At 44.5% G+C, this 16,650-nt stretch overlaps 1 protein-coding gene across 1 annotated transcript in view; it reads left to right on the top strand.

Moving 5' to 3' along the window:
• Window positions 1–16,650, top strand: part of kcnt2b (potassium sodium-activated channel subfamily T member 2b) — a gene marked incomplete at both ends in the record, with an annotated part of 132,604 nt that overhangs the window by 96,542 nt on the left and 19,412 nt on the right. The window contains 3 exons of the mRNA XM_083780847.1: window positions 7,200–7,352; window positions 12,734–13,011; window positions 15,057–15,426. Coding sequence (XP_083636973.1) covers window positions 7,200–7,352; window positions 12,734–13,011; window positions 15,057–15,426 — 801 coding nt within the window. The remainder of the gene's footprint in view (window positions 1–7,199; window positions 7,353–12,733; window positions 13,012–15,056; window positions 15,427–16,650) is intronic.

Consider the following 16,650-nt stretch of genomic DNA (forward strand, 5'->3'; position numbering starts at 1 on the left):
GGTGAGGCCTTTAGGAGGGCCGTTATAATCCACCACTCCTGAATGGAGTGCCTGGTGCTGGGAGTCTGGTGCAACGCACAGGTCCTGGGCCTGGTGAGAGCAGCAGTGGACCTGGTGAGACATAGGAGGGGCCCGGACAGGAGTCAACCCACAGAGCCTAGTCCTTCCACAAGCCAGAATTTGGTTCTCCCAGTCCCGGTAGAGTAGTTCCGGAGCAACGGATTGTGTGGCCTTGCTCATTCCCTGATGGACTGGTCGAGGGTAGCTACTGGGACGTAAGTCTGGATTTGATCAACCCCGGCTGGGTCGCCTGAGTGAGGGGTATGATGTTGAGAGACCCGAAACCCCGTTGATCTCAGGTGCATCCATGCGATGTATTTTTAGTTATTGGATCTGAGATGTAGTGGAGTAGAAGTAAAATGAACAGAAAATGAACAGATACTTTGCACCACTGCTGGCCACCACGTATTCAGTGGTGGCCAGGACCTTGTATTGCATTTAAAGGACCTCTTCACCCATTTTTATCTTCATATAACCTCACTCATAATAAAGTGGCAGCGTTTCTGTCTACTCACTCTGTGTCTCTGGGGGGCTGTGGACAGTTCAGAAACCTGCCTACCAGTGACATCATCCACTAGGATTCCAAGCTAATAAAATAGAAGTGAGGACTAAATTATGAATATAGGTTGACAGTGCACGGCCAAAGTGGTCCTTACAATCTTGAGGTACATTTGCTTTACTTTAGCATTTAATTTTTGTATATACTTTATATACTTCTCCACCACATCTCAGAGGCAAATCTAGTACTTGTTTATATTTTACACTACAATTATTTGACAGATTTAGTAAGCTACATTGCAGTTTATATTATCAGTACAAAATCGAACCACCCAGGCTCCATTTTATAATTTGGCTATTCGAAAAATAGCTGATCTATACAAGCTTGTAGGTCAGCTATTATTCAAACAGATTTGACACATTTTAGTACTTGGTATTAAAAATGTCAACGTCGTCAACGTCAAAAATGTCAACGTCGTCAACGTCAAAAATGTCAACGTCGTCGTCGTCAACGTCAAAAATGTCAACGTCGTCGGCATCAACGGCAAAAATGTCAACGTCAAAACGTCAACGTCAAAAATGTCAACGTCGTCGTCGTCAACGTCAAAAATGTCAACGTCGTCGTCGTCAACGTCAAAAAATGTCAACGTCGTCAACGTCAAAAATGTCAACGTCAAAAATGTCAACGTCGTCGTCGTCAACATCAAAACGTCAACGTTCTACCAATCAGTACCAGTCAGTATATTTCGATGCCAATACTTCCCACCCGCCCATGGTCACATTCTCACCACAACCCACACCTGTTCACACCTTACTGGCCGCCACATATTGAACCATATTGTCGCTGTGGGGGGAAACCATGTATGTTCAAAATTGTTCCCTTTTTATTAGTATATAAATGTTTTTTTTAATGAAGAAGTGAAGAAATAGCCTATCTACTGTACAGGCTCACATGCGAGGCGTTGTATGAGCTTGTAGATCAGCTATATTTCACTACTCTCTCTCTCTAATATACAGTATATAGGAAGATACAAGGTTTCTGCCCGACAGAAACAATATCAATCTTCCATGTCCACCTTCGACGTGTGACATTGTACTTTTTAATGACTATATATTCTCCAGCCTGAGGACATGTGACAAGTGGCCTTGCAGGCAGCATGTGTCTGTGACTCTGTGTGCTGCTGATTGACGTATTGATCAGCAGAAACAGCAGCCGTTACCACAGCAGCCTTGAGAGGAAATGACTATGGCTGTGTGTGTGTGTGGGCCACTCATACAGTATGTGTGTAGATACCAGTGTGTGGGCCACTCATACAGTATGTGTGTAGATACCAGTCTGTGGGCCACTCATACAGTAGATGTGTAGATACCAGTCTGTGGGACACTCATACAGTATGTGTAGATACCAGTCTGTGGGCCACTCATACAGTAGATGTGTAGATACCAGTCTGTGGGCCACTCATACAGTATGTGTATAGATACCAGTCTGTGGGCCACTCATACAGTATGTGTGTAGATACCAGTCTGTGGGCCACTCATACAGTAGGTGTGTAGATACCAGTCTGTGGGCCACTCATACAGTATGTGTGTAGATACCAGTCTGTGGGCCACTCATACAGTATGTGTGTAGATACCAGTCTGTGGGCCACTCATACAGTAGATACCAGTCTGTGGGCCACTCATACAGTAGATGTGTAGATACCAGTCTGTGGGCCACTCATACAGTATGTGTGTAGATACCAGTCTGTGGGCCACTCATACCGTATATGTGTAGATACCAGTCTGTGGGCCACTCGTACAGTATGTGTGTAGATACCAGTCTGTGGGCCACTCATACAGTATGTGTGTAGATACCAGTCTGTGGGCCACTCATACAGTATGTATGTAGATACCAGTCTGTGGGCCACTCATACAGTAGGTGTGTAGATACCAGTCTGTGGGCCACTCATACAGTATGTGTGTAGATACCAGTCTGTGGGCCACTCATACAGTATGTGTAGATACCAGTCTGTGGGCCACTCATAGATGTGTAGATACCAGTCTGTGGGCCACTCATACAGTATGTGTGTAGATACCAGTCTGTGGGCCACTCATACAGTATGTGTGTAGATACCAGTCTGTGGGCCACTCATACAGTATGTGTGTAGATACCAGTCTGTGGGCCACTCATACAGTATGTGTAGATACCAGTCTGTGGGCCACTCATAGATGTGTAGATACCAGTCTGTGGGCCACTCATACAGTAGATGTGTAGATACCAGTCTGTGGGCCACTCATAGATGTGTAGATACCAGTCTGTGGGCCACTCATACAGTATGTGTGTAGATACCAGTCTGTGGGCCACTCATACAGTATGTGTGTAGATACCAGTCTGTGGGCCACTCATACAGTAATGTGTATAGATACCAGTCTGTGGGCCACTCATACAGTATGTATGTAGATACCAGTCTGTGGGCCACTCATACAGTATGTGTGTAGATACCAGTCTGTGGGCCACTCATACAGTATGTGTGTAGATACCAGTCTGTGGGCCACTCATACAGTATGTGTGTAGATACCAGTCTGTGGGCCACTCATACAGTATGTGTAGATACCAGTCTGTGGGCCACTCATACCGTATATGTGTAGATACCAGTCTGTGGGCCACTCATACAGTATGTGTGTAGATACCAGTCTGTGGGCCACTCATACAGTATGTGTGTAGATACCAGTCTGTGGGCCACTCATACAGTATGTGTGTAGATACCAGTCTGTGGGCCACTCATACAGTAGATGTGTAGATACCAGTCTGTGGGCCACTCATACAGTATGTGTAGATACCAGTCTGTGGGCCACTCATACAGTATGTGTGTAGATACCAGTCTGTGGGCCACTCATACAGTATGTGTGTAGATACCAGTCTGTGGGCCACTCATACAGTAGATGTGTAGATACCAGTCTGTGGGCCACTCATACAGTAGGTGTGTAGATACCAGTCTGTGGGCCACTCATACAGTAGATTAGATACCAGTCTGTGGGCCACTCATACAGTAGATTAGATACCAGTCTGTGGGCCACTCATACAGTAGATTAGATACCAGTCTGTGGGCCACTCATACAGTATGTGTAGATACCAGTCTGTGGGCCACTCATACAGTAGGTGTGTAGATACCAGTCTGTGGGCCACTCATACAGTAGGTGTGTAGATACCAGTCTGTGGGCCACTCATACAGTATGTGTATAGATACCAGTCTGTGGGCCACTCATACAGTATGTGTGTAGATACCAGTCTGTGGGCCACTCATACAGTAGGTGTGTAGATACCAGTCTGTGGGCCACTCATACAGTATGTGTGTAGATACCAGTCTGTGGGCCACTCATACAGTATGTGTGTAGATACCAGTCTGTGGGCCACTCATAGATGTGTAGATACCAGTCTGTGGGCCACTCATACAGTAGATGTGTGTAGATACCAGTCTGTGGGCCACTCATACAGTAGATGTGTAGATACCAGTCTGTGGGCCACTCATACAGTATGTGTGTAGATACCAGTCTGTGGGCCACTCATACAGTATGTGTGTAGATACCAGTCTGTGGGCCACTCACACAGTATGTGTGTAGATACCAGTCTGTGGGCCACTCATACAGTATGTGTGTAGATACCAGTCTGTGGGCCACTCATACAGTATGTGTGTAGATACCAGTCTGTGGGCCACTCATACAGTATGTGTGTAGATACCAGTCTGTGGGCCACTCATACAGTATGTGTGTAGATACCAGTCTGTGGGCCACTCATAGATGTGTAGATACCAGTCTGTGGGCCACTCATACAGTATAGATGTGTAGATACCAGTCTGTGGGCCACTCATACAGTATGTGTGTAGATACCAGTCTGTGGGCCACTCATACAGTAGGTGTGTAGATACCAGTCTGTGGGCCACTCATACAGTATGTGTGTAGATACCAGTCTGTGGGCCACTCATACAGTATGTGTGTAGATACCAGTCTGTGGGCCACTCATACAGTATGTGTGTAGATACCAGTCTGTGGGCCACTCATACAGTATGTGTGTAGATACCAGTCTGTGGGCCACTCATACAGTATGTGTGTAGATACCAGTCTGTGGGCCACTCATACAGTATGTGTGTAGATACCAGTCTGTGGGCCACTCATAGATGTGTAGATACATATACTACATACATATACTGTACTTAACCCTTGGACTACCAGTCCCAATTTTTTTGTTTAGGTAACAAATTGGCATATTTTTAATTCATCGTTTTAACATACAAGAAAGATCTGGTGGATTGAAGAGATGTTTCTTTTTTTTCATTCATTGCAAATGTATTCTCTCGATTCGCCACCAGATGGCGGGAAAGCACCATTATGCTGATTTTGGCTAAAATAGACGGATCTTCCTAAGTCACTTCCGGTTCAACGATCAACAACATCCCGTAGTATTTTGACCCTAGTCAATAGCTTGGCTGGTCCGGATTGCTAAGCTAATGCTATATTTTTCATAACTAAGTCAAATTAACCTCAAATCAACCCCAAAAGATCGCAAAATATCACATTTTTTACAGCGACGCACATAGAGACGGCGTGCGTGCACGATAGCGCACGATCACGCGGATTTCGGCCGTTTTTTGGTAAATTACATCCAACATTAGTGATATTAGCGAAAAAATATTAATTTTTGCTCTTTTGACGCCGCGATAACTGATATTGATTGTCATTCCGTTTTTTCCGTTAACGGGAGCTTTAGATTTTTCGATTAATTCAGTTTTTTCCGTGAATTGTAGGCCAAGGGTTAAGTACAATTTTGAGGCATTCCTTTTTGAGGGGCGCTATAGCCCCTCCTATGACTAGTTTGAGTGTTTGTGTAAACACAAACATTGTGTAAACACAAACATTGAAGACAAAAGTGAGGATGCAAATTGTGATTGGCCAGAATGATAAGAGCGCCTCTCACTTCACACAGGTGTGCTTTTTACTTTACCGGTTTCCACTTTTCTATTTTTGAGGGGCGCACGCCCCTCCTGTGCCCAGCTTTGTGTGTACCGCATTTGTGATGATTTAATTGGCTGAGTTTGTGTGTTTTGTGTGTACCAAATTGAGATGATTTGATTGGCTGAGCACGGAATGTGATGTATGATGATTCATGATGATGTATGACGATAAGAGCGCCCCTCACTTCACACTTTGTTACCGTCCACAAACTTTGTCTTAACCCATTCTGACCTGAGATCAGATTCATACGAGGTTTCCGCCGGACACACACTGGTCTGATGAACCCATTCTGACCTGAGATCAGATTAAAAAAATGTCAGTCGTTCTTCGATTAAAAAAAAATAGCAGACCTACAAGCTCGTATCGCGCCACTCGGTGGCGCGATATGAGCTTGTAGATCTGCTAATGGGTGCCCGGTCAGAATGGGTTTTAAACATCCTTTCCTGTTGATAATGAATGGAGAGTTTTTACGTCACAGTGTCTGAGCAAATAGGTATAGTGTCTATTTTACGTTATGATGATGGACGGTGATAGGATGGCCCCCCACTTCACACAGGTGTGATTTTTTTTTACTTCTACTCCACTACATCTCAAAAGGCAAATATTGTACTTTCACTCGCTTCAATTGCTATAATTTACTTGAAAACTTTACTTACTATAGTAGTCACCTTGTGGATTTTTATTATTATTAAACCATTTTGCAAAATGACGCGTTGTGAGCTTGTAGCTATTTTCAATACATTTTATACATTTGAAAACTTGTGAAATGGGAACCTTCTGCTTCTGCATAATGATTTATTTTACTTTTGGTACTTAACCCATTCTGACCGTTTTGGTGTTATGCATCATGTTATGCTTTAGCTATTGAAAAATAGCAGATCTACAAGCTCATATCGCGCCCACCGAGTGGCGCGATACGAGCTTGTAGGTCTGCTATTTTTGAAAAATCGAAGACACTTTTAGAATCTGATCTCAGGTCAGAATGGGTTAAAGTATATTTTGATGCCAATACTTTTGTTCTCTCAAGTAGCCTACATGCATTTTTATACAGAACTAGTACTTGTAACAGCTACTTCTTCCATCATTGCCTGCTGCTATTCACTGGAGCCACACGTCAGTACGTCTGTCCTTATGTATGTTCCTTGTTGTACAGTATGTCACTGTATGCTTTTCTATGGACCATGAGTCTGCAATAAAGACATTCATTCATTCTCCATCAATGCAGTCTCATCATAACTTGTAGAATTTTCATTCATTGGTTAAAAATATATTTTATTCACAGAACTGTAATAATTAAACGTAATAATATTCAAAATCTACAAAGTCACTAGTAGGTTTAACTAAAGTTTTCCAATCATTTTATTGAAGTAAAAATTATAATATTTGCCTCTGAGATGTAGTGGAGTAGAAGTAAAAGACAATTATTGAAAGTTTGAAGTTGAAAGTTGGAAACGCCCCAGTAAAGTAAAATATACCCAGAATTGTACTTAGGTACATGTACTTGAGTAAAAATATACCTAAAATTGTACTTAGGTACATGTACTTAGTTACTTTCCACCGCTGTGTAATGTGTATATTACATTATGTACGGTGGCATTTGTTTTCAGCCCCCCTGTGGCCAATCAGTCCCTATTAACCTTTTTCTGTCTCAGGGAGAGCGGAGCATGTTCGGCTGACCAATGGCAGCGCACCTACCGGCGCTGCTCAGCCAATGAGGTGCATCATATACGTCTGGAGGAGAGCAAGTTCTTCGGGGAGTACCAGGGGAAGAGTTTCACCTTCGCCTCCTTCCACGCACATAAGAAGTAAGGCCATTTGATTTTAGTTTTAATCATAGTCTTTTGAATAGTTTAGTCACCTGGAAATTGGAATGTTTTGGTGTTAGTCTAGTTTTAGTCGACTAATCATCGTAAGATTTTAGTCGACTAAAGCTACAGTTGATTTAGTCGACTAAAATGTGTTTTGGCGGGCCTTGACGCCGTCGTAATGGCTGATTTTACATTGGCTGAAAATAGCAGATCTACAAGCTGCAGCGCGACGTGTTTCGTCTTAGTTTTAGTCGACAAAATCAACACTGCGTCGTACATGAACCACTTGCCAACCTGGCATCCCTGGTTTTACATGAACCACTTGTCAACCTGGCATCCCTGGTTTTACATGAACCACTTGCCAACCTGGCATCCCTGGTTTTACATGAACCACTTGCCAACCTGGCATCCCTGGTTTTACATGAACCACTTGTCAACCTGGCATCCCTGGTTTTACATGAACCACTTGCCAACCTGGCATCCCTGGTTTTACATGAACCACTTGCCAACCTGGCATCCCTGGTTTTACATGAACCACTTGCCAACCTGGCATCCCTGCATGGTTTTACATGAACCACTTGTCAACCTGGCATCCCTGGTTTTACATGAACCACTTGCCAACCTGGCATCCCTGGTTTTACATGAACCACTTGCCAACCTGGCATCCCTGGTTTTACATGAACCACTTGTCAACCTGGCATCCCTGGTTTTACATGAACCACTTGCCAACCTGGCATCCCTGGTTTTACATGAACCACTTGCCAACCTGGCATCCCTGCTTTTTGAATGAAGAAAATGCCAGCACTCAATATATGTCCTTTTTTCACATGATTTTATTTACCTCTGACGAGCAGACAACGTATGCGTTTCGGCCTAGTTGGCCATCCTCAGCGTTGTGACAAGACAACAGGAAGTGAGGTAACGTACGAAACACGTACGTTGTCTGCTCATCAGAGGTAAATAAAATCATGTGAAAAAAGGACATATATTGAGTGCTGGCATTTTCTTCATTCTATTATGCATCATCGAGCCTTGCGGCGGATTTGTTCTTTAACCTGGAGTGTTGTGGGTTGTGCCATGTTTTTATTTTCTAGATCGTCAGTGTGCCATATCAACATTAATTAATTTTAATGACACCACAGGAAAAATTCCAACTTATTTTGATTGTCAACAAATATAAAGTTTTTCCTTATTTTTAAATATTTTCTTTCACGTTGTTATAATGATCATTAGACTCAGGGCAGAGTTCAGTTTTAATGAATGTAGAATGCAGGATGTAATTTACACACTAATGTGAGGGACTTCATTTATTTGACTGCATTTTTTTTTTTTAAGTTTATTTAAAACCAAAAATACTCTCTCACACACTTGCCAGTGTGCCAGTGATCACCCTCCTTTGTGCCAATGTTGGCACTGGTGCCTAAGGTTGCCTACCCCTGGTATAGAGGGACAGGGTGCGTCTGTGTGTTTCTCTTCTGGGGTCTCACACATACACAGGCTGGGTCTTTGTCTCTGTGACATGGTGTGCTAGAGGCAGCGGGGGAGGATTTTATGCTTTAGGCATGGGTATTGTTATTTGGGCTGGCCTATTGCATTATTTTTTCTTTTAGGTATTTCTGTAACATGTGAAACATGTTTCAGAAGGGGGGAGTATATATAGACATTAATTTGGGGTCAAATCAAAATTTTGAGTTTAGTATGAGAATACATTTCTCATTGTAAATGATCACATTTAGGATATTTCATGGATCCTTTGTAAAATTAGATAGGTTAATTTGGATTGTTAAGCCTACAGGATTTTCTTATTAGTCAAAATATATAGTCTGCATATAAGTGAGTTGACCTTAGGGACGAAACCACTGGCACTGTTGCTTAGATGTAAATGAGCTAGTGATTGAGTGCATTTGACATACTGGTGTCAGGTCACTGAAGTGATCAAGGGGGGTATTTTCCCTAAGTCAGTCTAAAAGAAAATAGAGGCATTTCTATATTTCTTTCTTAAATTACAGACTATGTATAGTTTGTCTATCTCATTTCTTTATTTTACACTTTCCTGTGTGAATGGGGATGAGAAAGTATTGCATGTTTTCCTTGAGTGAGTTTGTTGACTATCTACTCATTCTGTGGGGACAGTATGCAAATTAATATGCGTGTCTGTGACTGTGTGAGGTGAGGAGACATGCATGCGTGAGTGTGTCACCCAGAATGAGTGACAGTTAGTGAGATTATCTACAATTTAGTAGTTATGGCCACCAAGCGTACTACAGTGCAAATTGTGCACAAGAAATACCCATCTAAGAATATTTCCAGCATTTCGGGAAAATGGCATAAGCGTTGGCCTCGGATTGACAGGCCATGGCCAAAAGAGGTCTCTTTTGATGTAGAAGACCTTACATTTATAAAGGCTTTTGTTACACATAAAGCAGATCAGATGACGAAAGAGAGAGAAAGGAAAAAAGAACTATTCGTTTTAGACATGTTTTGTAAAGAGGGTCGGACTCGAAGATTGAAAGAAAAAGTGAAAATGGGTCCACATATTGTTGCATATATAACGAGCCATATTGACAATGAGGAGATGAGCAGGAAATTGTCCGCCCCATTGTCTGTGTCAGTACTGCATGAGGAGAAGATTTCCGCTGATTGCAGCACAGACAACCAGTGCATTGACATTGTGGGTCACAGCGACAACTCAGCACAGACTGAGGTGGACTTTCTGGAGAACAGTGACATGAGGACATCAAAGCAACGGCCAGACGACAGCGACACTCAACGCTCTGTTAAGAGGGAGCTGGAGCGGGTAAGTTCCCTGAAAGAGGACGTGACCAGTGAATTAAGGACACAGAGACAGTCTATGCGTGCTATAGAAACACGGTTGAGTGAAATTCTGATGAAAGAGGCACATCTGATCCTCGACTTGGGTGACCTGCATGATGAGGCTGCACACAGCTACAGAGACAGTTTACAGGGAGGTGACGACAGAAGGGCAGCCCGCCCCAACACAGACATGAACATTGATTCTGACACTGAGGAGGACAGTTCTACTCAAGCCCGCAGAAAGAGAGACTTACAGCATTTGAGGCGACTCTATGAGAAATGTAGGGACAAAGACACTGCACAGAACTTTATGTAAAGTATTGCTACAATTGCTAGGGAAGAAGTTGACTTGACCGCAGTATGTGAAGCGGCTCGAGAACTGGACACTCTGAAAAACAGGCAGAATGGAAGTAAGCGGAAGAGGAAGGACGTCAACAAAAGTGATGAGGATTGTGAACAGGACCGCAGTGATTGTGAGAGGCATCCCCACACGCATTCAAGCCGGAGACGTGTGAAAGACTCCAGGGGGGCTTTTGGAACAGACACCCATGCAGACCACAGAAGAGGGCTGAGATGCCCACACCTGACATCGGCACAGTTGTCACTCAGCTGCCAGCGCTGAGAGGGAAATATATGCCATGGTACCATTCAGACTTGTCATACGTTTTGAAACATCTGCCACCCGTTGACCAGGGAGGATATAATTGGATTTCGAAGTTTCATGCATTGATGAAGGACCCACAGTTGGGAATCGAGGATAATCAGTTGGCTATCGGTGACATGAAAGCGTTGATTGTCCAGCTGGAGAATGTGTATGTTCTTAATGATCTCTTGACCAGAGCAGATCTCAGAGAATATATTGACAATGCAGAGAATGACAGCGATCCTTTTGTGCCACACAGAAGTGCATTCTGGCGTGCTCTGAGAGAAGTTTGTCGGCTCACGGTGAACCCGGATAGCGTCAACATTGACCCGCTGAGAGCCACAGAACAGCCGAGAGCTTATGTGGACAGATTCTACCAGCAGTGGGCGGACTCGACAGGATCCAGCTAATCGCAATTTGCCTATCGCAATTGGATGGAGGGTAGCGTTGTGCGGAAGAAACTTGAAAAAGGTTTGTCCCCAGATATGCAAACTGAACTGCATGGCAAAGATTGCGGACCTTGGTAGTATGTCACTGGAAACCTACACAGACCATATTGCTCACTGCGTCGACCTGGTCCGTAAAAAACAGGAGTTCCAAAGACTCGAAGATGTGGACCTTGTTCGTCAAATGAAAGGAGTTTGTCATAACTGTAGGACACATGGTCATTTTGCTGGACAGTGTGATCAGAAACCACAACGAGAGACTCTAAGAGGCTGCACACTGAGACGCTCCTCTCTGTGCTATTGAAAGCACGGCCTTTGAGCTGTCACCTAGCTTTCATCTGACACTGACTTTTTCTAGACTCCATCTAAGTGCGCTGAGGAATAGTGGAAATCTATTGCTTCCATGTTGATGTATTTGATCTTGATCTTTGATGTGTTTGATTTTCATGTACTGTATGTTTCTTCATTCATTTATTCTTGAGATTGAGATTGCAGTAGTACAGTTTCATTGATTATTTTGTTTTGCTTTTGGTTTAGCTGATTTAGTTTTGAGTTTTTGTGTTAATTTGCTGTTTCAGTTTTTGAATAGTGCCCAGGGGGGAGGAGGGTACTTACCTCACAATCTTACAAAGGGATTCGGTTTCAGGGTTAGTTGAGACATTTTGGGGAATTTGAACATTTGGGGATTTTGGGGAGGAAAACATTTTGAGCCAAATTATGATTCATATTTTAGACTAATAGTCGTGAGGACTATTATTAGGGGGGATGTGTGGTGTATATGAATCATATAGCATATTCATAACTACTTGGTTAGTCATAATGCTACATAACTTTAACTTCTGCAGGCCATTTGTCTCACCAAAGTGAAGAGCTATCTGTAGGTAGGGTCTTGGCTTGGCTTACAGCAGCTGATAAAATACCTAGGCTATTGTCTAAATAGACCACCTGGGGCTTTGGGCCTTCCTGGTTGATTGTGACGTGACACAGCCATTATTTAGGGTAGGGGGCTACAGTTGTCTCTATGCATTTCATGACACACACACACACACACACACACACACACACACACACACACACACACACACACACACACACACACACTGCAGGTTATGTAGGTATAAAGATATGTGCTGGGAGGTTTTGGGGGGGACTTGTTAGTTGGGAAACGGAGGAGGCCATGGAGGACAGGCTTGACCTGGCCTGAATGTGCTGCTATACGATGGAGAGATGACTTATATGCTTGTAACCTGATGTAACTATGGGAGATGCCTCATTGATTGAATAATGATTGCCTGGGAATCGGAGCTCATTTCTTGTTCTTGATACATTAGGAAAATAAGGTGATAATCTACAGACCCCTGGAAGAAATGATACGACACTTCCTTACTTTGTCCCAACCCGTCTGTGTGCTTTGTGTCTCCCTCTGCCTTACTTTGTCCCAACCCGTCTGTGTGCTTCGTGTCTCCCTCTGGCAGGTACGGCGTGTGTCTGATCGGCGTGCGGCGCCTGGACACCACCAACATCCTGCTGAACCCGGGGCCCTGCCACATCATGGGCGGCTCCGACATCTGCTTCTACATCAACATCTCCAAGGAGGAGAACTCGGCGTTCGTCCGGGGCCAGAGGGGGGACCCGTCGTCGTCGTCATCGTCGCGGGGCGGCCCCCATGGGGGGGCAGGCGCCCGGGGGAGGCAGCAGACCATCTACCACGGCCTCACCCGCCTGCCGGTCCACAGCATCATCGCCAGCATGGGTCAGTCAGTGGTGGGCAAATCGTTTTGTCACCATGATGACATTTCTGTTATTGCATGGCGATTAATGGTGATTTCAATCATTTCATTGTGTTATTTTTTTATAATAATCTGTTTCGCTTTGAAGTTGTCCACCTCACCGTGCCATTGTCACATTTGAAAGCTAATAGATGAATTGGAATGATTCGTACTAATGTACAATCATTTATCTGGTCGACAGATAAGCCTCGACAGATAAGCCTGGAAGAGAGCAGCTTCTGAAATGTCAAATGCAATGGGGGAAAAGTAGGGGGAACACTGGAACTTTTCCACTCACTTGTTCAAAGTGTTGCACTCTATGGCAGTGCTTCTCAACCTGTGGGTCCGGACCCTCAGGGGGCTCCTAAGACCTTTTTAACCCATTCTGACCAGAGATCAGATTCTATAAACGTCTTCTACATCCTGACAGTTTTCTGAAAAAGCTATGTTTCTATCTCAGTCGTTCTTCGATTTTTCAAAAATAGCAGACCTACAAGCTCGTATCGCGCCACTCGGTGGCGCGATATGAGCTTGTAGATCTGCTATTTTTCAATAGCTAAAGCATAACATGATGCTGACACCAAAAAGGGTGCCCGTTCAGAATGGGTTAATAGCTAAAAACATAACATTTTAACAGACATTAAAAACCTCTTATTCGTAGTCTTATTCACATTTTAGAAAGGAAAGAATGCACGTATTGCTGTTCTACTACTAGACGACGTTTACCAAATAAGAAATACAGATTAAATGTACTGCGCCAGACTGCTATTATACCATAATACAATACAGCGCCTCAAAGCAGTGACAGACCACTATCTGTCACACATACAGTACTCAGCCGCACAACTGATTCACAACCTATCCAAACCTATCCTATCCGAAGTAAACAACGTTTTTGCTTCCTGCATAGTCCACGATCAACAACACAACAACAAAAGACAGCATCCCTTGTAACAGAATACTCCAGGCATGTTGCTTCTTGTAATAAGTTAATAAGTGGAAAATAATCATTTGGTTTTTCCCCCAATTATCTTTGTGGGGAATTCTGATCAAAGATCGACGGATATCCATGTTTATTGCTGAGTTTCTAAATTAATGATCAATCACGCTACAGGCAGCCTTGGTAACCAGGCTTTTATTTTCGTTCACGGTACAGAGGCTTTGGTAAAGGTTAACCAATGGTATGTTTATTCACCAAAGGACTGATATAAATACAGGAAGCTCTCTACTCCCAGCACAGACTTCCGTTCACCTGCAAAATGGCAGCCTTTTATACCCAGCTGGAGATAATGATAATGGACTATACCATTTACAGGGTATAGGGTTCTTCAAATGAGAACATACCATAAATACATACAATAAATAAATAACCTTAAACCATACAATGTTACAAGTTTATGTGAACTACATGAACTATACAAGTTATAAATCATTCACACTACAACATAAATAAGCAATGCCAACAGCACATCTTAACCCCCCCTGCTATCCTGACATGGTCCAGCCCAATCCTTACTGAAACACGTCACAGGCAATTGTTAGGCATTCAATCAAACCTCAACAATAGAACTCCACATTATTGCACTTCCCAAACATGTTGGATCTATAACCCACATTGCACTTGCCCCTCATGTTTGTTAATCACCAAGCATTTCCCCAGGTGGAACTCGTTGGCTGAGTGGCCATCTCAGCTAAACAGGAAACGGTATTCAACAATAAAATCATGACTGCAAAATACAACTGTGCAAGTTAATAAAGTGCCAATATGCTGTGCAGAATAAGTAACAGAGGACCACTCTGTTACAGTAAGAAATGTTTTTTTGAACGTTATTGTTGTGTATAATTAATAATATAAAATAATATAATAATATATATAATAATATAAGTGTATAATTGTGTATAGTGTAGTACATTTTGAATTCCGGACTTAGTATTAGTCCTAGAGCATTGATACTTTTACTTTAAGTGAAACATGTGAGTATGTTGTTCCGCCACTGAACCACGGTGAATGTGATCATTGTGAACCCAGGCACGGTGGCCATAGACCTGCAGGACTCCAGCGACAGCAGCCCAGAGGGCCAGGACCCCGGCGGCATGGGGGGAGGGGGCGGTGGGCCCGGGGGCGGAGGCGGGGGCGGAGGGGGCAGAGGCACCCGGAGCGGCTCCAGGACCACCAACGAGGCGGGGGGCGTGGCCAACACCCTGGCGCTGCCCGCCATGGGCGACTCGTCGGAGGACCGGCGGCACAGCATCGCGCCCGTGCTGGAGCTGGTGGACGGGGTCAGCAACCCCACCTTTGACCTCCTGGGAGACCAGTCCGAGGACGAGGCCGGGGACGAGTGCAAGGAGGACAGCGACCGGGACGAGAGGGGCGGCCACTGGTGGGGCGGACACCAAGAGTGAGTTACACACCAAGGTTTATTTAGTCACAGAGGGCCCACTGGTGGGGAGGACACCAAGAGTGAGTTACACACCAAGGTTTATTTAGTCACAGAGGGCCCACTGGTGGGGCGGACACCAAGAGTGAGTTACACACCAAGGTTTATTTAGTCACAGAGGGCCCACTGGTGGGGCGGACACTAAGAGTGAGTTACACACCAAGGTTTATTTAGTCACAGAGGGCCCACTGGTGGGGCGGACACCAAGAGTGAGTTACACACCAAGGTTTATTTAGTCACAGAGGGCCCACTGGTGGGGAGGACACCAAGAGTGAGTTACACACCAAGGTTTATTTAGTCACAGAGGGCCCACTGGTGGGGCGGACACCAAGAGTGAGTTACACACCAAGGTTTATTTAGTTACAGAGGGCCCACTGGTGGGGCGGACACTAAGAGTGAGTTACACACCAAGGTTTATTTAGTTACAGAGGGCCCACTGGTGGGGCGGACACTAAGAGTGAGTTACACACCAAGGTTTATTTAGTCACAGAGGGCCCACTGGTGGGGCCGACACAGAGAGTGAGTTACACACCAAGGTTTATTTAGTTACAGAGGGCCCACTGGTGGGGCGGACACAGAGAGTGAGTTACACACCAAGGTTTATTTAGTCACAGAGGGCCCACTGGTGGGGCGGACACCAAGAGTGAGTTACACACCAAGGTTTATTTAGTTACAGAGGGCCCACTGGTGGGGCCGACACCAAGAGTGAGTTACACACCAAGGTTTATTTAGTCACAGAGGGCCCACTGGTGGGGCGGACACTAAGAGTGAGTTACACACCAAGGTTTATTTAGTCACAGAGGGCCCACTGGTGGGGCGGACACAGAGAGTGAGTTACACACCAAGGTTTATTTAGTTACAGAGGGCCCACTGGTGGGGTGGACACCAAGAGTGAGTTACACACCAAGGTTTATTTAGTCACAGAGGGCCCACTGGTGGGGGGGACACCAAGAGTGAGTTACACACCAAGGTTTATTTAGTCACAGAGGGCCCACTGGTGGGGCGGACACAGAGAGTGAGTTACACACCAAGGTTTATTTAGTCACAGAGGGCCCACTGGTGGGACGGACACCAAGAGTGAGTTACACACCAAGGTTTATTTAGTCACAGAGGGCCCACTGGTGGGGCGGACACAGAGAGTGAGTTACACACCAAGGTTTATTTAGTCACAGAGGGCCCACTGGT

The sequence above is a fragment of the Protomyctophum parallelum genome (genome assembly GCF_964188405.1).
Source record: "Protomyctophum parallelum genome assembly, chromosome: 13".
NCBI lineage: Eukaryota > Metazoa > Chordata > Actinopteri > Myctophiformes > Myctophidae > Protomyctophum > Protomyctophum parallelum.